Genomic DNA, 23,493 nt, shown 5'->3' on the forward strand with positions numbered 1-23,493 from the left:
CTTACCCAGAAAGGCATTGGCACTCTCACACACGCGACGTAACGCAGCAAGCTTATTGCCGCCGGACTTTAGTGAGAAGGTGGTAGCAAGCCAGGCGGTCCCTTACGGACCCTACTCTGCAGGGAGGATTTTGCTAAAACTTAAACATAGCTGACGAGGAGCGGGTGTAAACTAGGTGTTAGTGACATCGTAACGAAAACTTCGAGGGATGATTCGTACCATGATTCGAGTTGATACCAAGTGTAAATAACTAAAAGAAACATTGAAATTTTCATGAAATTCCGCGTAATATCAACACAATACATAATCGTGGTCTGAAACATTCCCCTCAGTATTCGTTACACCCACACAGGATACAGGAGTGATGTTATGTCCAATTGTTCCAGAAATTCACTTCACAACATATTGTCGCAAGATATGGCCTGGAAATACATTCTTTCTTACATGATTGCTGTTGGTAAGTACATGATCGTCCATCAAAAAGTATCATCGTCGCCTCTCTATCATTATCCCGTTTTTCAAAGAGCCTGCTTACCTATTCTGAAAATTTGATAGGTCCGGCTATAATTATCAACAGTGGCTGCAAGTTGTCTTTGATCACTTGTGGCTTTGCCCACTCCATTAGGGATTACGGGCGTGAGTTTATGTAAGTGGTAACAACTTATTAATTTTAAAATTGTGATTTGATGCTGTTATTATTTCTTATAAAAACACATACACTACGGTTTTGCATAATTTTGTTTCGCCAAACTGCAAAACAATTGTTGGTGAGCTTGAGAGTGTGCTGTTTCTGTTATGTTTCTGTACTGGACTGCATACTAGAATACTCTCAACTATTTGCCTTCCCTATCACCATAAGGTTCATAATATCCACCTCACCACACCTTGTTAAAAACTACTTCTTATTGAAGTTTATCTATGTACGTTTCCTAATCCATTCTTTTACATTATGCTTAGTCTACATTACATCTTCTGTATATTAATTGGTAACTAATCCATGCATATCTTTTCAGTGATCATCCTCTTCTGGAACGATGCCCTGAACATGTCCACGCTGACTGAGTTCAACAAACGGTTCAACTCCCTGGTCGATGAGCTGAGCGTCTACTTCGAACCTTGCGGCTTCCCCATCGAGATCGTGGCTAGGTTCTGTATGGACACTTTTGATTTTGTCACGTGCTTTTTTAGAATAGGCTTCAGGTCATTGATGCTATGGTGTTCCTTTCCTGCTATAAGTATCATCATTATTGCCAAGAAAAAAGATCAGATAATCAGTGAGTGACTTGACAGCTATGACGTTCATCGATAACATACTGTAATATGTTCAAATCAGCAAGTGCCAAGCTGCAAACGATTATGGCAATGAGGGATTTTCTTTTTTTTTTAATTTTTATCCTAGGTGCAGAACTTGGTAGGTTACTGCATGGAACGGAACGTTATATTATTCGTGTTCTTCTATTTGAAATAACCTACATGTCACATTGATTATGTTTTGAAATAAACAAATAATGAAGAAAAAAAACAGAGTATTGTCAGAATGTTCCGAGAGAATGAAAATAAGAAGAAAAGTCTTTGTCTCGTTTATTTATCTCCTAAATAAATTAAGTTTTTTTTTCTATCATTGGCATCTTGGCAATGGCCCAGTAACGTAGATAGTTATAAGCGCCATCTAAAGAGTTCTTGAGAACCATTTTTTTTATTCTAAAAAATAATACCTCCCATTGTGAGTGATAAAATATAAATATGGGATTGACTTGTCACTTTATATCAATTCCATATAATTTTACCACGGTCATTGTCATAATCGTTTGCAAAATGACTAAGGCCTATGATCTTGCCAAACCGTAACAAGCGTGTGAAATATTACACCAGCGGCAAAAAAATCCCTCTAATCGACGCATCTAAGTCATTTCCGTCGCTGTCGCTATAGACACTGATGATGTTATGGTATCCTGGTGTGTCCACAATCCACTCGTATCTCCGCAGTGAAAGTTGGACATGTCTGCCATGTCTCATCAGATAGAAACCCTTGAGCAGCGACTGAATTAGGAGGAGCATCCCTGGAATCATCATTGACTCAATCAATGAGTAAGTTTCGTGATTAGTATACAAGTTTGAAACTACAAACAAATCAAGAGCTAAAGATCTAGTACAACATACCTAGTTTTTTACGGGTTCTTACAGACGAACTGCAAGTCGTGAACGGCAGAGGCTACTTCAGCCGTCGCCACTTGTCCGTCGACGCGTCGGCGGCAGCAGTCAATGCGTCGACGACTGCCGCCGACAGGTGGCGACGTTTGCAGTTGCGGCGTGTTTCGTCCGCAAGAGTTGTCGCATGTCAATGGCAGCTGTTGCCGCCTCTCGCCGGCAGCCGTCGACGCATTGACTGCAGCCGCCGAAGCGTCGACGGCAGCCGTCGTCAGGTGCCGTTCACAATTTGCAGTTCGTCTGTAAGAACCCTTAGTCCGAGATTTCCAGACGCAATAGATAAATAGTGGGGTTTGGATTGTAAAATGACTTTGGGCTTTAAGACCATGTAAATACCACCCAGCAGTGGTTAGACAAAGGCTAACGAATATATACAAAAAGTTGAGGCCATTTCATTTGCAAAACACATTCAAAAACTGAATTGTAATTTTCAAAAGAGTAATATAGATGGCATTAAACCATCAGATCTTTGAAACTAAAACCTCCTGATTTGTTTGAAATTCAACACGCCCTCCCATGAACGCGTGTCACGCATTACAAAAGCATGCGTGAGTATGCGTGCAATTTTTGTTCCAGCGGAAGGTCCGGTTGGTCAGGCGATGCGAAGCGTTCGTAGCTTGGTCGGATGCAAGATGACATCACACAGCACGAACTCCACAGCAGATACTGTTAGGAGCGCTCAGACTTCCACCAATGGACATATTTACAGGCAGACCTTGATCGATTGTCATTATAATAAAACCAGACTGACTGATGTGCCTCGGAATCAGAGAGTCAGATATAAAATACCAGAAAGAATCTGATTACGGGAGTTTTTGGTACAGTAATCGCATGATGAACTCGGTGAGGTGTACCCACTTAGCCCACACCTCACCGAGTTCATTATGCGATGGAATAGGAAGGATTTTATTATGGGAAGTTTTGGAATTTTAATCGAAAGATGAACTCGGTGAGTTGTTCCCACAGCCAAGAGCACACTTAGTCTACAACTCACCGATATTTCTGATGGTGAAGTTGCTGACAGTAAATTCGCGGGCAATGAAATGAAAGTCAGAGATTAATAAAATTGATTTTATTTACTGTTTTTCTATTAAATACAGTTGTCGGTACACAAAGAGTATTATTTAATTAAGCATTTATTATAATCGTATAGCACTGCGTGCAGTGGAGTATGTTTGCAAAAAGTTTTGATTACAGTTATTTGTTTAAGAGTAACTTGTTTTTAAGTTTACGCGGTTATTATCATAATTAAAACACATAATAACGGGTTCTTACCGCGTTTATAATATCGGGAGTCTCATATCCCCATTTAAACGCGGTAAGAACCCGTTATTATGTGTTTTAATTAAGAGTAACTTGTAAAATAAAGGCTTCATAATCTCATTACGCATCAGCGATAGCGTTTGAAATTCGTATATTCGTTAAAAGTTATCATGAATGAAACCTTTTTATTATTTGTGTCTTCTTCTCTTCTTCTATCGTGTGGGTTGTGAGGTGGAGTACCAACCTCATCAACCCTGGTGTCAGGGTTACTAATGAGCCGCCAAAGGCCCCTGACATGACTCACGTAACGACCACTTACATCAATAAGTAGTAACCGGGACCAACGGCTTATTATTTGTGTCAATCTTTGCAAATTAACCAAAGACATATTTGTAATGGAAATATAATATTTTGTTTGAGAATACTTATTGAGAATTTGCTTCGGATAGCATTAGCTGCACACTTGGCTGGACAAGTAGGGAGCATCGAATACTCTCAACCGGTAGAAAAATTAAGACAACAGGGAGACTGAGAAGGCCACATTAAAGAAATTCATCTAAAAAATCATTTTAAATTTGCGCATATGAAAGTAAGTGCGTAATATATGTCAAATTACAATATTGCATTTTTAGAAGAATAGCTTCGATGTGGCCTTTTTAACTCTCTAGGACTAAGGGTACCTTAGCGCGCTCTTAAAAATACTCATGAAAAATTACGGATAGTTACAGCCATCAGGAAGTTAGAAAGAAATGGCAATAGGAAATCGTAATAAATGGTCAAATTTGAAAATTCGTTGAAAAGTACAGTAACAGCCATCCTAAATCAGGCAGTTAGAAAGAAAGGGCAATAGTAACTCATGACGTCAAATGTTGCTGGCTAGAACTGGATGAAGCATTCTCCCTTCATTGACTTTATCTATGGTATTAGATGAAATTTTCAAAAATGGAACGCATGACGTGTGTTGACGCAATAAAAAAGAAAATCAGTGAACTAGTTACACAGCCAGTCAGCTTGTTACAGCAATACGGAAATATAATCATAACAGATTAAATAAATAGACACACAAAAAATGTTATCTTGGGTTTTTACATGATTAATTACATAAATTGTTACGCGCTAGAAACAGACACGTTTATGTCATTATCGCTTGTTTGTCCAAGCCTTTATTATACAATTTACCAAATGTTTGCACATCACCTAAGAATAATTCAACAGACAAAATGTCAATAAATTATACGTCAAGTTTAGTAAATAAAGACTTAAATATAATAAATTAAAACAAAGTCTTTCACATAAATGCGGGGAAACTAAAAATAAATAAATAATCATTTTAGAATACAAAAAAATTCACTAAATATTTACAAAACCACTTAAACTAAATTAAATAGAATAAATAAACAGTCACAAAACTTTATTCTAAACTCACTTAAAATCTTAAATTACGTTTTATTTTTTATTAGTAAAAAGTGTCCGCCATGTTTGTTTTCGGCGCCATTTTTGATGGCGTTTTATTATTTTTTTGTACTGAATACAAAGTTACTAGTTAATATTCAATGGAAGACAAAGATGCTGATATATTGGTCTAGTTAGTATATAAATTATTTTTTACATAATATTTTTACTTAAAAAGAGTTGGCACTTAATTTAAAGTGGGAAACACCCGATACGATATGGAATGAAGCAAAATGCGTCTATATGACTGGTTTAGCTTATCGATATAACATCAACGTCGGATCTTGTCATCCATAATATGAACATTATCCCAGACGTGGAATCCAAAATTACGAATCATCAGCATGTCCAAAAACTTATCCCGTTTTCCACGCATCCGCTTATTAAACTGGACCTGTCAAATTCAGGTTAGAGATTTGACAGGTCCAGTTTATTACAGAAATGAACGCTTGTCTGGCCTTCTAAACTGAACAAAAAACCAAACGCAATTACAGGTTAGGTCATACACCTTAAAAAACACAATTATATTGAATGTGGTGTTCCTCATGATGTTTTCACTTTATCGCTGAGTCCATAATAGTCATTTAGGATCCAAATATGAATCCGAAATAAATTCTAGTCCAAAATTATGAATAATTTAATAAGATAGGGATACACAAATCTGTCACCACGTAGGTTATCATAAAGCCAATATAGTGCGCAATTCACGCGAAAGCCTTAACATAACAAACATAACATAAGCTCACGACAACATCCCAAGGTACATCCATCGTAAGATGAACTAATTACCCACACCTCACCGAGCTTTCTGTTAGACCAACGTGACAGTTGGTGAGCCGTATCGCCGTTTATAATGGTCGAGCCAACTGCGTACAAATTTTGCGCTTAAGAATGTTAGGTTTTTGTCTTGTTGATATTGGATTTTAGCTCTACCACGTCTGCACGTTAAAGTTAAGTTTACAAAAACCCAACCGTTTCAAAGTAAACACAGATTTGAACCTATGTTTGTGTATGAATTAAATTAACATTTGTTTATCTATCGTCTATCTGGGGGCACGGTAGTGCCCTCGCCAAGTCGAGCTAGTTATTATTTCTGTAAGATGACGCAATTTCAAATAATGATTAGAAATACAGATTCCACGATCCAACGATGACATATCGGTGTTATATCGATGGTCTATCGATAAAGATAGTTCTTAGGCTCCTCGGCTATCGGCTCCGTGCATGTGCCTAGATACTTGAGTTGCACCAAACTCCTGAAAAAAAAAGTTTATTCATTCAGTCAACAAGTTGTTAGTTCTCCCCATTAAGCAAAGTCTGTGTCGTGGTAGTAAATTAGTTAGTCGTGGGCTGATCGTTAAACCGGGCCGTGCGATCTGCCTGGGCAGATCATGATGTGCCGGCATTTTACGATTTGCCCGATTTTGCCTCCTAGATACTGTATAAATTATCCGATCTTCTGTTGTGAGGTGGATTACCAACCCCGTCAACCCTCAACAACGTCAGGGTTTTGATTGAGTCGCCAAAGGTGCCTGACATGACTCATTTAACTACTTTCACTAGTAAGTAGTAACCGGGACCACCGACTTAACATTCCTTTTGAAGCACGGATCATCTTACTTTCGGATAATCGGGTGATCAGCCTGTAATGACCTGATCAAGATAGGGATCATGAAATGTTTTTGGTGACGTGTTCCCACTGGGATTCAACCCTCCGAATTGTGAGTCCAACGCTCAACCACTAGACCAGATGTCATCTGACCTGACTGACTGATCCCAAAGTGGAAATGTTCCCGTTGCAAAACTCCTTTGGAACGAGCTTGTCTGTTTTATTCAAATTGTTATTTCTTGTACTCTGGTCTTATCTGCCTTAACGTTAGGTAATAAAGCAAAGAAATTCTTACATATGTTTTGCTGTGGAAACATCCACTTTGGGAACGGAACATCACAGCGTCTGACCCAACAACTGCACCATCTGATGATGTGTAAGTATAGAGCGTTCAACACTTACCTAGACCGACAGTTTTCCATCTCAAGGAAGCATTTGTTGGAGTAAGTCTTGTCGTCGGTGCCGCAGACAGGGTCATACTCCGGAGGACAGACTCGAGCACATCCGGAGTACTGGAAGCGAGCGAGGCACCGCTTGAGAGGCACCACGAACACGTGTTTGCTGAGAACAAACCAATAGATGGTCATGATGTCCTGGTACTCTTAGAACTACCAATGTACAAACTTATTAAACGTAAACGTATTCGATATGCTGTTTCATAAACTGTAGGATATTTTAGTGGGTGTTCTGTTATCTAAAATTTGATGTACTTTTCTCTCTATTTGGAATTTAACACAAGTCGATGCACTGAGCACGTTATGACATGTTTTATTTTTCAACATTTATTGTGCCATTAATGTAAAGTCTAAGATTTACCAACGGAATGGTGGTAAAAGTTCGAATCGCAAACCTATTAGGACATTTACCTTAGGAATTGATAGATCTTAAGTTTTACTGGAATATCTTGCCTGGAATATCTTATCTTGTTGGTTGCCTGGAAGAAATTGCTGCATGAGCAATAAGGCCGCCTGTTGTGCTTTTCTGTATATGCTGTCCTTATCTCTGTATTTTGTGTCCATTGTGCTCAATAAAGTATTTTATCTATCTATCTTAGGATTTACTGCAGTTCGAGCTTTTACAGTAACATATACATAGAAAAATATAATACCAAGTTTAGCAGTGAATAGTAAAGCACTATAGCGCTTTATTCTATGCTAATAGAATAAAGGACAATACTGTAGAGCATATATTCCCAAATTGGGTTCTATGATAATTACCTATGTATAGACAACGGATAAACCTTCATTACATGTGTCAGAATGCCAATTTGGCAGTAAGTCTTCTGGTGATAATGTCTAACTCACCCGCAGTTCTCCTTCTTCATAATGCACTCGTTCTTGTAGAAGCGGTTGTCGGATCCACAGACGAAGGCCGGGGTGTCAGGGCAGGACTCGTGGCAGAGCGCTGTGGTGCGGCAGTGGGACGCTGACACGGCCACCACGTGCTGGCCGCAGGTGAGCCGGCGAAGTTCACATTCCGACCTAGAGGAGAAACCAAGTTTAGCTCTACAGTCCGCAAATAATTAGATGGTCAAACTGGACACAGCTCAGGATATCAGATTTCATTTACTGTCCACCGGAACGGAGCTAAGCAGCGGAGCGGAGAAACGGAGAAATGTTAAGCAATACAGGCAACAGCAAACTACTTTTGGGCTGCCTCGCTCCGCTACGGTGGATAAGCTTATAAGGAAAGTGTAGAAGCTAGAGAGAGTTTTGGCTTTGACAGGGAGTCACCCAACGTCGATTCCCCATACGGAAGTCTCTTTACGGTGAGTGGGGCGACGTCGCGTCTGTCAATTGTTTGCACAGTACAAAACAATGATGATGACATGACACTACATAAGTTAAATAATATAAATAATAAACTTTTTAAGTTTTTTTTTTGTTTTTTTGTTTTGTTCTTACTTCTTTCCTTTTTATTAGTTGTGATTGATTTTATGTACTCTACTTTTATGTCTACTTTTTTATTTGTTTTTATTTTTCGTGTAAACGTTCCGTTGTGCGCTGTCTTCTTCTGTACGCTGTAAATTTCTGTTTTTATTCACCTTTCAGGCTGCTAGCGGGTATTTGGATTATTTGTTAAATTATAATTATTTATATAGGTATTAATATTATTGTATTTTTTTTTTAAACTATATTTATACATATATATTATATAATTTATATTATTATATTTATTTGATAATACGTATGTACTATGGATTTATCATTAAATAACCAAACATTATCATATATATCTTGTTCTTCTGACTCTAATGATGACAGTTTTCACAGCTCGTCTCCTCCTCTCCACGACTTGTTGCAAACCACCTTTGTCGATGTGCCTAAAAATTTTAATGTCGTGCACATTAACGCGCAGAGTATTCCAGCTCATTATCCGGATATGCTTGCATCGTTCAACGATAGAAATATCCACGCCATCCTGGTCTCCGAGACCTGGCTGCACCCTTCACTCCCCTCCACCTCATACTCGCTTCCCGGCTTCCAGCTCATCCGTAATGACCGTGTTAGCTCCGCACACGGCGGGGTGGCCATTTATCTTCGTTCCCACATTTCTTTCACAATCGTTAGTAGATCGCCTCAACCACCACCTCCCAACACAGCTGAACATTTATTTTTAGAATTATCTCTTTCCCATTGTAAAGTCCTTCTAGGCGTTTTTTATAGCCCTTCCCTTACGGTTGATTATTTTAATTCATTTGAATTGCTTCTCGAGGACCTGTCGCCTGCCTACAGTCACTCTATTGTTTTAGGAGATTTTAATACCTGTCTTGTAAAGACAGATATGCAGTCTAAGTCTCGCTCCAATAAACTCACATCGTTAGTGAAGTCCTGTGGCATGCACATTCTTCCTCTTGCGGCAACTCATCATTTTCCAAATTGCGTCCCCTCCCTTCTGGATCTCATAATGGTCTCCTCCCGAGATTATGTGGTCAAGCATGGTCAGATCTCCGCTGACGCCTTTTCTTACCACGACCTTATATACCTGTCATACAGGATCCGCACTCCGAAAGTTAAGGCTAGGACACTTTTGTTACGCAACTTTGCTGGGATGAATGTTGATCGGCTGAGTGAGGATGCTGGTAAGGTAGATTGGTCGGCAATAGATAGACTTGACAGTGTTGATGACCAGGTTGAGCTTTTCAATGCCAAATTGACGCAATTATATGATACTCACGCGCCTATCCGACTTGTTCGTGTCAAACACCTCCCTGCTCCTTGGCTTACCGACGATATGCGTAAGTATATGGAGAGGAAGACTCGAGCTAAAACTAAGTTCAAAAATAATGCTTCAGAAAAGAACCGTGAGGCATACCGAGAAGTAAGAAACCGCTGCAATACAAAGATACGGGACATACAACGACGCCATATTCACAAATCAGTTGAGAACGGAGAACCAGCTAAAGTCTGGTCGTTTCTTAAGAAACTGGGGGTTGGCAAGTCACGTAATAACTCACCTCTCACCAATATTGACATTAATTCCCTAAATGCACACTTCTCATCTTCTTCCTTCATTGACAGTGGCACAAAGACTTGCACCCTTAATCACCTTTCGTCACTGCCAACTCCCAATTTTCCACCTTTTTTCATTACTCAATTTGCTGCTAGTGATGTTAAGAGGAATATACTCGCCATTAGCTCGAATGCGACAGGAAGTGACTGCATTGGTCGTAATATGATCGTTCCCCTCATTGACATCCTCTCTCCGGTTATATCCAAAATCCTAAATAAGTCCATCTCCTCGGGTGTGTTTCCAACCGCATGGAAGGAAGCACAGATTATCCCGCTCCCTAAAAAAAATAATCCTAATTCCTTCTCCGACTATCGCCCAATATCCATCCTACCATTCCTCTCCAAGGTCCTTGAAAGGCTGGTTCATAATCAACTTACTCGTTTCCTTACCTTGAACAACCTTTTAAACCCACTCCAATCTGGTTTCCGCCCCGGTCATAGCACGACTACTGCACTGGTTAAGATTTCCGATGATATTCGGCTAGGAATGGAGAATCAGCAGCTGACTGTGCTGACGCTGCTGGATTTCAGCAACGCGTTTAATACGGTTGACCATGATATATATTCATCCATGTATTCTCTTAACATATCTCCGGCAGTTGTTGATTGGCTTCGTAGTTACCTGTGTGGGCGCCGGCAGCGCATACGTGTTGAAGAAACCTTCTCTACGTGGTGTGACACTTCTGCTGGTGTTCCGCAGGGTGGCGTGTTGTCTCCACTCCTATTTTCTATTTTCATTAACTCTATCACTCTTCCACTCTCTTCTTCCTATCATTTGTATGCAGACGATTTACAAATATACACACAGTCTCCTATAAATAATCTCCCGGATGCAATTGAGAGAACCAACAGGGACCTCAAGTGCATTTCTGAATGGAGTCGCTGTCATGGGCTAAAAGTCAATCCAACTAAGACCCAGACAATAATCGTCGGTAGCCACTGGTATATATCGCGAATTGACTTTGCTACACTTCCTCCTATACTCTTCGACGGGATCCATGTTCCCTACAGTGACACAGTGAAGAATCTGGGGGTTGTGTTTGACGGGTGCTTGTCGTGGAAACCACAGGTGGCCGAGGTCAGTAGGAGGGTGTTTGCTGCGTACAGTTCACTGAAACGGCTAAAAAACTTTTTGCCTACCAGAACCAAAATCAGTTTGGCACAGACTCTGCTACTACCTATATTGGATTATGCAGACGTCTCTTATCCCGATTTGTCAGTGGAACTTTTGAACAAGCTTGAGCGACTGCAGAATCTCTGTATTAGGTTTATTTTCGGCTTGCGTAAGTTTGACCATGTTTCTGACTACCGCTCTCAACTTAAATGGCTGCCTATACACCGTCGGCGAGACTGTCACATCCTCTCCCTTTTGTACTCAGTCCTCTCTCTTCCCAATACTCCTTCCTACCTTAAGGACCGATTCGTTCTCCACTCCTCAACACTCGACCGCAACCTACGGTCCTCTAACAACCTTTCACTTCAACTCCCGTCCCACTCCTCAAATTTCTATGATAAATCGTTTACGGTGCGAGCTATCCGGCTATGGAATCTGCTACCTGAGTGTATCAGGCGGGCACCATCGCTGGAGTCATTTAAAGGACAAGTAAAGGCGCACTTTGTGAACTCTGGCTCCTCCTCTTTTATGTAAACCATCCTTCCTTTTTCCATAGTGTTATTATATGTATGTATAATTATTTAGTTATGTATAATAGTCATATATATATATATATAGTTTATATATTTATGTATAGTTTATATATTTATGTATAATATATATATGTAGTTAAATGTACTTATTTTATGTAGGTTGTTCTTTTAATTATTTATTTTGTTAGAATGCACTAACCCGCTATTATTATACTTGTACAAAATTTTCCTGTACCCAAAGGTTGCCTGGAAGAAATTGCTGCATGAGCAATAAGGCCGCCTGTTGTGCTTTTCTGTATATGTTGTCCTTATCTCTGTATTTTGTGTCCATTGTGCTCAATAAAGTATTTTATCTATCTATCTATCTATCTAAGACAGCATAAGTCGCACGTACTTGTAAACGTTTCCATCGGATCCGCAGACAGGTTGCTCGACAGCGTTGTCGCAGTTTAGTGGGCAGTCCATCTCGACGCGCGGTAGGAGCGTGCAGTTTCCGAAGTGGGCTAGCTGCACTCCTTTCCTGGAAAGTTTGGAGAAGACGAGGTTTTAAATGTGTTCATAAAACACGTGGTAGTAGTAGCCCAGTTGGAAAACGCTTGACTCTCACTTTGAAGTCACAGATTCGCATCTCAGTACAGGTCTAAACCAAAGACTTTTGAACTTATTCTCCGAATTCATGTTTGGGGTCATAAATGAATATAACGTACTCAACGGTGAAAGAAAAACAAAGTGTTTCCCTTCGAATTGTTGACAGATCAAACAAACAGTTGTTTCTGTAAGAACTCGGACCTGTCAATTCTTCAAGCTTGGTAAGCGGACCCTGTGAAAACGGGATAACGCTAAGGAACAGAACACATACATGGATAATAGTTTTAGTTCATCATGCGATGGATATTCCTCTGACCAGCCTAGTTGAGAATACAAAGTCGTGAAAACAGCAGGGCGGAGTATGCTCCATACCCCTCGGGTTGATTGAGGAGAGGCCTATGCCCTGTAATAGGACGTATAAAGGATGTTTATATTATGCTCATGTTTGAGTTTACATGGTGGTATCTTCAAACACTTACGCCATTACAATTAACAATGACAAGTAAGCACTTAACTAATATAAAGCAAAAGATCCACTGCTTCTATGCTGTTCTGGGAGCAAATAAAAAACATAGAACACGTTCAGCTGCTTGTCTTCCCGGGCATGTCGTAAAAACCGACAGAGGGATTGCGTCCTCTAACATGATGGACTAATGTTATGGGCGATAGGCTGATCCCTTATCACCATAAGGTTCATCATATCCATCTTAGGACTTCGTATCAACAGTGGCTGCAAGTTGTCTTTGATTACTTGTGGCTCTGCCCACCCCATTTGGGATTACGGGCGTGAGTTTATGTATGTATGTATGTATCCACTTACAGGCAACTTGCCACCTTCAGTAAGCAAATGTTGGTGTAGACATCAGTAGACGGGGGGTTAGCCTCGCTTGAACACTTATTACACTTAACTAAGACAAGTAAGCACTTAACTAATATAAAGCAAAGAATCCACTTACAGGCAAGTAGCGACCTTCAGTTGGCAAGGGTTGGTGTAGACAGTGGCGTCAGTGCCGCAGACGGGGTCAGCCTCGCTAGGACACTTCACTTTGAGGCACTTGTTCATCTTTGACCGACACTTCTCCATGTCAACCTTCTTCACAATCTTCCTGTTACTTACTCTGTAATGAATGAAGTAAAATTTGTGAGTCATAAAGAACCATGTCTGGTTATTAGAATGAATTATTTCAAATCCACATAATATCAGCGTCGTGGTTCACGCCGCGACTTGTGATGAGTGAGGCCCTTTTATCTCAGGACGTCCACCACCACCTTATGATCATTTCGACAAACATCCGTCTTGCTTTTTTGTAATTGTTTAGTGGAAATTTGATACGATGTTGTTGTCTTTTTTTTGTGTGTGGCACCCTTTTATAATAAACTATTTATATTCTATTATTCTATTCTAAATCAAATCACATATTCTTTATTGCAAATATACACAGAACATTTTAAAAGATACACAGGAAAGATTACAGCACAAGTAACTCGACTTTTTCAAAAGAATAATGTGTTTATCAGTTGTGTCTAAGGTACAGATAAATAGCTTAGGTTGGTAATCCACCTCACAACCCACACGATAGAAGAAGAAGGTCCACTACTACATATTATAGATATAAAGTTTTCATAGAAGTCGAGTTTTAAGTAAATAGATATATCCCAAAACAGAATCAAACCCTCACCCGCAATTGAGCATCTTCATCTCACACTCGTTCCTGTAAATGTTCTCATCGGAGCCACACACCAGCTTCTCCTTCTGACCCTGGCAGTCAGTGGGGCAGGACTCTCCACCTGACGTCCGCTCTTGAGACACGCAGAACGCCATGGGCACCTCGAAGACGTGTTTTCTGAAAGGGGGAAACGGGGGGAAGAAAGTAGACTTGCGAAAAAGAAAGATATGACTGTGTAAATGATAGAGTTGGAAGGAGAAAAAGGAGTTAGAGGAAGGCCTAGGCGTACATGGAGAAATCAGATCCAGGGTATTTTAAAGTAAAGCCAGGTTAAGAGGACTTTCGACGCGGTTGTGTGCAATTGCGTTCCCGTGCCCTCGCCACATGGCGGCAAGGAGGAACACCGTTGGGTTTTAGTGGGTATACCGGGTGGCGACACCCGGAGAGTCCCACATAACCACGCCGTCCCCCCGGGTGGCGTGGTATGCGTAACACATTTCCCAACGTTAAAAAAAAAAAGGTTAAGAGGACTTTAAATCGCCGAGCATGCATGACGTCTTTAATGATAGCATTTCAAGCACCACGCGCTAATATACGTAATAAGATGATGCGTACTTTCTTAATTTGACACGATTTTATTGAATGTATACACCACTGTGTGCGAATGTATAGATAAACAATTGCCAATTATACACATACCCGCAGTTAGTAGCTTTCATGCGACAGGCGTTGGCGTAGAGCTTTCCATCGGACCCGCAGGTGGGGCGCGCGACCCTCCAGCAAGACTCACGGCAGTGGCGCGTTGTCTGACAGTGCTTCTTGCTTGTTCTTACTACTCCTTGGCTGAAATTCAACATTGACTGATTAGGTCAAAAAGGCCACATGAAAAAATCACTTTGTGATCCCTAATTTGGTTAACACATTACAGGCTGATCACCTGATTGTCCGAATGTAGGATGATCCGTGCGGAAGACACGTTAAGCCGTTGGCACCAGATAAGCCGTACTTACTGACGTTGGTGAGTAGAGAGAGCCATGTCAAGGGCCTTTGGCGGGTCAATAATAACCCTGACACCAGGGTTGATGAGGTTGGTAATCCAAAATCAAATCTCGCAACCCACACGATAAGAAAAGATTGTATTTAATTCATATAAAAAGCAATATTGCTATTTTACGTAAAACGAAATTAGTATTATTAGTAGCATGTTGTCTATTTTTTAGACAGTTTTACCTTACCTCTTCTAGTACCAAATGATATGGGAAATCGTCGACCACGCCGGCGGGGTCGGTAAAGCCGTTAAAAAAATCAATAAAATCAATCCAGAATATGATGAAAGTACCAGGACACCATAACTCACCCGCAAGTAAGCAGCTTCATCTGGCAAGTGTTCTTGTAGACATTACCATCTGAGCCGCAGATGGGTCCGTCAAGAGGAGCCTGGGAGCAATCCACGGGGCAATTCTCTCGGTGAGCACTACCGTTGTTGCACGCGCCCAGGTGAGACAGACCGATGCCTACTCTGAAAGAGGGAAAGGGAAAATAGATTATTCTCAGATTCAACAGAATGTTAGAGGTAAAAATGAAAAAAGAGTTAGTCTGAAAATGTTGAAGGGAGTAAGTACCCTTCAGATCAACAGACACGATACACGGTTCACGGTTCGTCAGATTAACTCTTAGATAAAAGCACTGAAACGTTGTTTAACCTATTGTGGTTCTGTGGTACACCGGTTTGCTTCTCAATCGATCCCTGGTACAGGACTTGCACCAATAAGTTATTCATTTATCTCAAGTGCAGTTTTCACATTTGGCTCAACCGTTGTAGACGGCGATACGGCTCACCATCTATCATGTTGGTCTATCAGAAAGCTTAATACATTCATCATTGCGGTTTTTTTTTGACGTCACTTATTGTAGATTTGCCGCAGATGGCATTAACTACTTGGTCGGACAAATGGAGGGAGCTGAGAGCTCTCACCCGGTTAAAATTTAAGACAACAGGCCTGAGGTTGCCCAGTTGGGCGCAAACCTCGGCTCAGAGCGTCGTCTGAGAGGAAGAATTAATCGACCCTAGTGGGTCGATAGCGATAAGCGCTGAATGATGGATCCTTGCGGCGGATGTACATCTGACCAATTGGGACATAATTGTGAGCTTATGTTATGTAAATCTTACCTGCAGATCTCAACCTGCAGCATACATCTGTTGAGATATGTCCTGCCGTTGGTTCCGCAGACGGGGTCGCGCTCCGACGTGCACCGATGTTCACACTTGGAGCCCTGCGCCCGGGAACAGGAACCCTGGTCTTGGGCCAGTCTTACTCCTGGAAAATTAATAAAAGATTTCAAAATATTTTTTCTATAATAATGTTATCGCGTGAAAACTCTCATAGCTCTCCATTTTGAAGATTACCTTGAGAAAATTTAAATCGTAAAAACATTTCTGACTCTGACAGGACTTGAACCCGCAGCTCTTGTCAAGCCGGGACGAGCGTGTCAACCTTTACACCACCGTACTCCTCCTGTCCATGCGAAACTCTTTCGATCTATGTACACAACACCCTTACCTTTGCCACAAGTCTTTTTCCTCATCTCACAGAGCGAGGGGTAGATGTAACCATCGGTGGCGCAGACGGGCTCCCCTTGCAGAGCTGGTCCGCAGATCCTCGGACAGGAAGCATCTCGGGCCGCTTCGCACCAGGATGACGCTGAAAAGATGAAACATGAACATGAGTGAACAGCCACCTCCTGGGCGAGCTCCATCTTAGGGCTCATCAATGCCTTCGGGCAAGTCTGAGGCCAAGAACAAACCCATCAAAGGTAAAAAAGAATAGTTTTTAAAATGGTATGGTATTATCTTGACTAAGATTAAGAAGGGAGTGTTAAGGTGGTTTGGTAACCAGACCCGGAGGTCTGGTTAATCCGGAGATTATGAGAGCCTAACGCTGAACCACTGGACTACGGAAGCCGTTACTACTTACTGATGTAAGTATGCAGTCGTTGCATGAGCCATGTCAGGAGTCTTTAGCGGTTCAATAGGACCTTGATGGATAGAAGCCACATAATTTACTATCGGCCTTGACATGATAATAATCTTCAAGGAATTTAATTTGTATGCGTCTTGGAGGTAGATAATAAAAGTAAAGTAAATTTAAATATGGCTGCGATAAATAACTCTTAAGCTTAGAATACTTCAGCAAATACCAGCGTTAGATAACTATCTGAGCGGCAGACGCACATTGTTGCTTGACAGAGGCCAGGAGATACGCGTCTTAGTTTATATTTCTTCTTTTATTATTGAGGGCGATAAGCTGACCCCTTGTTACTATGAGGTTCCATCCATCTTAGGAGTTCGTATCAACAGTTTGATTATTATTATTATTATAGTGGCTTTGCCTAACACCCCGTGCGTTTTATGTATTTGTGTGGTCTATTCTTCTGTTGTGGCCAACCTCATAAACCCACCTCCCTCCCTTCCTCATCATCCCTGGCCTCACATTTACATTTTTGTAACATTTCTTTTTGTTGTCAAGTAGCCTATTGGAGAGATGATTAATGATGATGATGAAATATTAGTCTTAAGATCAGGTACCTATCTTTTATTCTTGTTTGGACTTCTTAAAGTATATGTTTTATTTTTTTTACATTCTTGACTTTCAAAGGCTAATTCGTTACAAACACACGACACGACGTTCGCCTTCTCTTTAATCTGTTCCATGTAAGCTCTTCTTGGTCTTCCCCTTCCTCTCTTTCCTTGTAGCTTCCCTTCTATTACGTTTTAATGAATTCGTCGTGTCTTGCCTCTTCTGTCCATAATTGCGTCAAAAAGACACGTTAATTTCATATTTTTGTGTTTGTTAGTGACGTCATAGATAGGTATTTTTTAAACAAAGAACATTTTTGACTTTTCGTAAAAAGCATATTTTACTAGGAATTTTATTGCCAAAAGCATTGGACATAAAATCGCCATTTTTGTAGCCACAACATAAGTTAGAGAACCGCTCCAGGCGAGAGACGTCGACTAGGAAACTCCATTAGCTACACGCGACAACTATCGCCCGATAGCGATACAGGGGATACCTACAAACACTCAATACACTCCACAGAAGAATGAGGAAGGACAGTTTCTTACGAAGGAATGTTAATATGGATTTTATTGAGGGACTTCAGTAACCAGACGATGTACATTTTAAAGTTAGTATTTTTTTAACATTCATCATCACTAATTTAAGAGCCACGCTTTTGTCGGTGTAGCATTAATTTTAGGGAAAAATAAGGTTGTGGTTTCCCCGTAGTAGTAGGCTTAACACACACACACACTCTCCCATTTATAATTATAAATTAAATAGCAAACGATTATGATAGTGGGCGTCGTACGGCTGATGATGATGATAGGATATAATACAATGATTGGCAATGCGTTGGTAAAGTTTCTTTTAGGTCACAAACAAGTCAAAAAGTAATGTCTATAAAACTAAATAAACTAAGTACATAACGATTCGGCATTAAATTAATGTTGTATTTTGGTCAGCAAAATATTTATTTAGACTATAATAATGAATTGCTTTATAAGTGGCTCGTCACTATATGTTATAATAACACTGCGTGTTCTGTCTGACGCGAGTGTGATGGCGGATTTCGAATTCATGTTTGAATCATAAATGATAGTCACGTGTTCAGCGGTGAAGGAAAACATCGTGAGGAAACTCACACTCCCGAGAAATGCATTTCACGTCAAAAAACCCCTGGTCCACTTGTCCAGCGCAGCTTGATTTCGTTACAGCTTTTATCCAATTGTCAAAATTTGATTTGATTTCATCAAAGTCTCGATAAATCACAATCATAATGATAATATTGTGGTCATAGACCATTCGTGGAGTGATTACGCAATGCAGTTGCACCAATGCATAGGTGCCAAGATCACTCCCAAACGGGAAGCGACCTAATTTTCCAAGGGCAAAAGGGTGACAATTGTATGAGGATTATTGGTCTCAAATGATTGTCTAGGTTATGTTGTTTGGTGATTCTATTGAATACAGAATCTGTCCATCTGAGAATCTGGCGAGTTCGCCAAAGATTGGTAGTTACCAATCTTTCTATATCAGAGTCTTTCCGAATAAAAGATTTGAACCCTGTTGTTATTGTTGAAGCCGTGGTCGCCCAGTTGGTAGACCGCTTGCCTCTCACTTTGAGGTCGCAGGTTCGAATCCAGCACAGCCCTAGACCAATGATTATCGAATTTGTTTACGCCTTCATGTTTGGATCAAAAATGATTATCACGTGCTCAGTGGTGAAGGAAAACATCGTGAGGCAACCCACATTTCCGAGAAATTCATTTTCAGACATCTGTATTGGGCTGGTTTTCCCTTCGTAGGTTTGAAGGTCAGACAGGCAGTCGCTTCGTAAGCGGACCCTGTGAAAAACGGGATAATGATAGGGATGTGGGGATGTGACCTTTGTACTAACTCCGGTTACGACTTGGGGGGTTAAAAAGGCCACATCGAAGCAATTCAAATTGCAAATTCAAATGTCAAATTGCAATATTGCTTTATTCACTTCAAAACAATTTATTTCGGATAATACGTATACATCCATAATTTGTTAGTAACAATGCACTTACTTACTAGGTTAGTTAACAATCAAATTAAATATTAAATATTAAAGTGTTAGTAACAATGAAACTTAATTCTATGTTAGTAGTACAACACCTATATATAACACACTATCATTATTTATCATAGGCACCAGAATCAGGCATTATTAGTGCCTTCATCCAGTGCCTAACCATAGGGCAGTCAACCCTATCCGTAATGCTATTCAGGAGGACGCTGCCGCTGCCCCGCACCCGCCGCACCAGTGAGGCTATTCGCTTTCGCACGATGGCATCGAAGCCATCTGTCCGTGCCTCGGCAAACATACCCGATGCACTGCAGTAGCGTGGCAACCCCAGCATCACCCTGAACGCATTATTGTATTGGACACGCAGTGCCCTGTATGCCTTCCGCGTATAGTTGGTCCACAGGCTGCAAGTGTAAAATGACTGGCAATACGCCTTGAATAGCTTTATTAGATGAATTGCTTCGATATGGCCTTTTAACTCCCCAGTTTTCACTAACACATTTGGCTCGACCACTATAGACGGTGATACTTCTCACGTTGGTATAACAGAAAGCTCGGTGAGTTGTGTATACTTAGATCATCTTACGCTTAGCTTATGTTATGTTACTGTTAGTTTTTTCTACGAGATTTATTGTAGCATATGGCATTAACTACTTGTCAGGAGAACAGGTTGGAGTGCCCAGTTGAGCGCGAACCTCGGCTCAGGGCGTCGTCTGAGAGGATAATCATGAATGAGGGAAATGGTCGACCACGCCAACAGAGTCGGTATTTCTTGCATCGGTAAACTTTCTGAGGCCTTAAACAGCTCAGAATTAATAACATTTTGAAAGAAACTTTAAAAGTATGTTCACCAAATATTAGTAGAAATTGTGGAACTCTAATTTTGTGTCAACAAAACCCATTTTGAGACTACTACTGATTGTAATTAGCATTTCTTTTACGTTGCAACCACACGTGTATAAACATCCGTTAGTTAATTCAGTATTTAGTACATGTTTACTTATAACTACCGACACTATCTCTATTTACTTTTACTATATGTATATTTTTTTTACCAGAAATAAGAACAGGCTTGAATAAAGATAGCGGCTAACCTATGGCAATTAGAATTTATAATAAATTACCTGAACCGTTTAAAAATATACCAAACATTTATTTAAGCGGCTCGTCACTAAATGGTCGTCGAGTAAATGGCTCTAATAAAAAAGCGGTCCGTCACTAAATATTATAACATTATAGTGACAAGTCACTTATAAAGCAATTCATTATTGTACTGTAAAATAATATTTTGCTCACAAAAATACAATATTAATGTAGGGATATGAAAGGAAAAGCTCCGAATTCGTTTCCGTCGTTTATTTTATTTTCTCCAAGTCCTCCGTAACCGTCCTTCCAATCGTCCTTCCTCCCTCGCCTCTCTCCTCTCTCTCGCACACTATCATCCTTCCCTTTCACTCACCTTACGTTCCGTTACACGCCAAATCCCACATTCGGCCATCCTGCTCTCATGCTTGTCCCCAAGCATGCCTCTAATATTTTTTATATAAATCAAAACATCTTAATCTAAACCAACCTTAACTGCTAAAAACTTCCTTATCTCTAAACATCGTGAAAACTCTTACATAACACAATCCTGACAGTTTACAATTAACTATGCTATAAGTACATCCTTTTCAACTTTAAATCTTTAAAAACATACTAGAAAAACCTCCACTACAAGTTAATGCCTAAGTTCTGAATGATATCACCATTTAATGACGAGGACACCATGACTGAAACATAAAAACATATTGAATAAAAAAAATAAAAAAATACCTCTGTGCTATCTAGGACAGAACTTCATAGCCCTCAAGAGTCTAAAGTCTCCTGGTCACCATATTGAGGCCACTTCTTCATCTGATCGGCCGAGCTCGATGTTCTGATTGGTCCCTCTAAAGAACTATCAAATTTTTCCACATCGTATCTGTCATTACGCTTACACTTGGTTACTTTGTATGGACCAAGGTACTTAGGTTTCAGTTTGAGCCCTGGGCCGAACTGAGTTCGCTTTACTAGTACTAGATCTCCTTCCTTATAGGTAGTACTCTCCTTCCTCTTCCTGTTGTATGTCTTTCTATTTTCCTCTTGCACTTTTAATATTTGTTCCCTTGCTTGTAGTCTAATATTCTCTCTATTTTCATTATATTGAAGTGTGTGTTCTTTCTCTAATAATTGTAAAATTTCCAGGTCTTCCTTGTTCCTCATCTTACTACCAATCAGCAGCTCAAATGGGGTAGTGTTAATGGTCCTTTGATATGTGCTATTTAAGGCTCTTTGCACCCTCCCAACATGCCGGTACCATAATCCTGGGCTTTCAACTGATAATTTGGTTAACACTGGTATTATTATTCGGTGTACGCGTTCCACCTGACCATTACCTCGTGGTACTCCAGTGGTTATTTTCACATGAAGTATATTTTCCTCCTCACAATAGTCCTCAAACTCTTTACTTGTAAAAGCTGTACCACGATCCGTTATCATCCTACGTGGGTTCCCAAAGATGTTCTGGTGCAATTGAAGCTTACTTATAGTTTCATGACTCGTCGTAGTCCTAACCGGAAATAACCACACAAACTTTGTAAATGCATCTATGATGGTTAATATGTAATTATACTGCTTCTTCGTTTCTGTGAGTGGTCCAATGTGATCCAAATGTAGTGTATCAAAGGGGATACTTTCTTTTTCAATTGGGTTAAGGAATCCCTCCTGTTTTCCTTCTTTCCTCATTGATAATAAACATGGCACACAAGATAGTATAAATTCTTCAATTTTATTATCTACATCGCGTATATAGTAATCTCTGCTTAACAATTCTTTCATTTTAAGTTTTCCAAAGTGACCATTGCTGTGCACTTTTCTTATAATTTCTTTCTCCATAGATCTGGGTATCACTAGCTGTTTCTGCATTCCTTTGTATAACACACCGTTGTCCAACGAATAATCCTCATAAGCACCTCCTTTAAGAATTTCCTTAATTGCCATTAAGCCATCGTCCTTGTCCTGAGCCAATCTAATGCCATCGTTCAAAGTTATTACTGCTACCAAGGGTGTACGGCTTAGAGCGTCTACATGCCTCATTCTAGACCCACTTCTATGTTCCACCTCGAAATCATACTCGTCCAACATCATGACCCATCTTGCTACTTTGGGTGTTACATCCTTTTTCTTAAGCGTCAACTCAAATGCTTTACAATCGGTTATAATCTTGAAATGTATACCGTAAAGGTAATGTCTAAACTTTTTTACTCCCTCTACAACGGCTAATGCTTCCAGTTCGTAGCTAGAGTATCGACTTTGAGTGTCATTAGTAGTTCGGCTCATATACTGTACTGGATGTAGTCCGGAACCTGGATGATACTGCATGAGAATTGCCGCTAGGGCAATACTTGAGGCATCTGTGTGCAACTCCGTTCTCAACTTCGGGTCATATATTTTCAATACAGGGCCACTTGCCAGCATGTATTTTAATTTTTCAAAAGCTACTCGTTGTTCTTCTGCAAATAGAAACTCCTGATCATTTTTTAACAGGTTAGTTAAAGGCTTAGCGATCATTGCATAATTTTCTATGTATTTTCTGAAATAGCCTGTAAGTCCTATGAAGCTTTGTAACTGCTTAACTGTTTTTGGTTCAGGATATCTGAGCACGGCGTCCACTTTATCTGTACCTGGTCTCACCTCTCCATCCTTCACAATATGCCCAAGGTATTCAATTTCTCGCTGTAGCAGCTTGGCCTTTTGTTTTGATTTTTTCGTAGATAGCCAACTTCGTTTTGAGATCGGAGTACGTCGTCACACCGTGTAGCATATGTTTATTATATTCGTGATCTACTATACCGTCTATTATGTATTGAATCGCTATGTAGTCGGGAAATCTTGCTCTCTTTCCCAGCTCCTT

General features: G+C 40.3%; 1 protein-coding gene across 1 annotated transcript; it reads right to left on the reverse strand.

Moving 5' to 3' along the window:
* Positions 1-6,100: 6,100 nt before the first annotated feature.
* LOC126376854 (agrin-like) lies at positions 6,101-22,724 on the reverse strand. Its single transcript, XM_050024406.1, has 11 exons — positions 22,523-22,724; positions 16,508-16,648; positions 16,117-16,264; positions 15,304-15,465; positions 14,646-14,789; positions 13,959-14,123; positions 13,236-13,397; positions 12,086-12,211; positions 7,837-8,013; positions 6,935-7,093; positions 6,101-6,179 (listed from the first exon to the last, which is right to left on the reverse strand). The coding sequence occupies exons 1-11, from the start codon at positions 22,722-22,724 to the stop codon at positions 6,101-6,103; spliced, it is 1,665 nt and encodes a 554-aa protein (XP_049880363.1).
* Between the last annotated feature and the right edge of the window lie 769 nt (positions 22,725-23,493).

The sequence above is a fragment of the Pectinophora gossypiella genome, chromosome 21 (assembly GCF_024362695.1).
Source record: "Pectinophora gossypiella chromosome 21, ilPecGoss1.1, whole genome shotgun sequence".
Classification (NCBI taxonomy): Eukaryota; Metazoa; Arthropoda; class Insecta; order Lepidoptera; family Gelechiidae; genus Pectinophora; species Pectinophora gossypiella.

Excerpts from the sequence above, each read along its gene's own strand:
- LOC126376854 (XM_050024406.1), bottom strand. The coding sequence starts at position 22,724 with ATGTTGGACGAGTATGATTTCGAGGTGGAACATAGAAGTGGGTCTAGA. Across the intron at positions 14,790-15,303 it reads ATGAAGCTGCTTACTTGCGG|CCAAGGAGTAGTAAGAACAA; the intron begins GTGAGTTATGGT and ends GTTGAATTTCAG. Across the intron at positions 13,398-13,958 it reads ATGAAGATGCTCAATTGCGG|AGTAAGTAACAGGAAGATTG; the intron begins GTGAGGGTTTGA and ends CATTCATTACAG.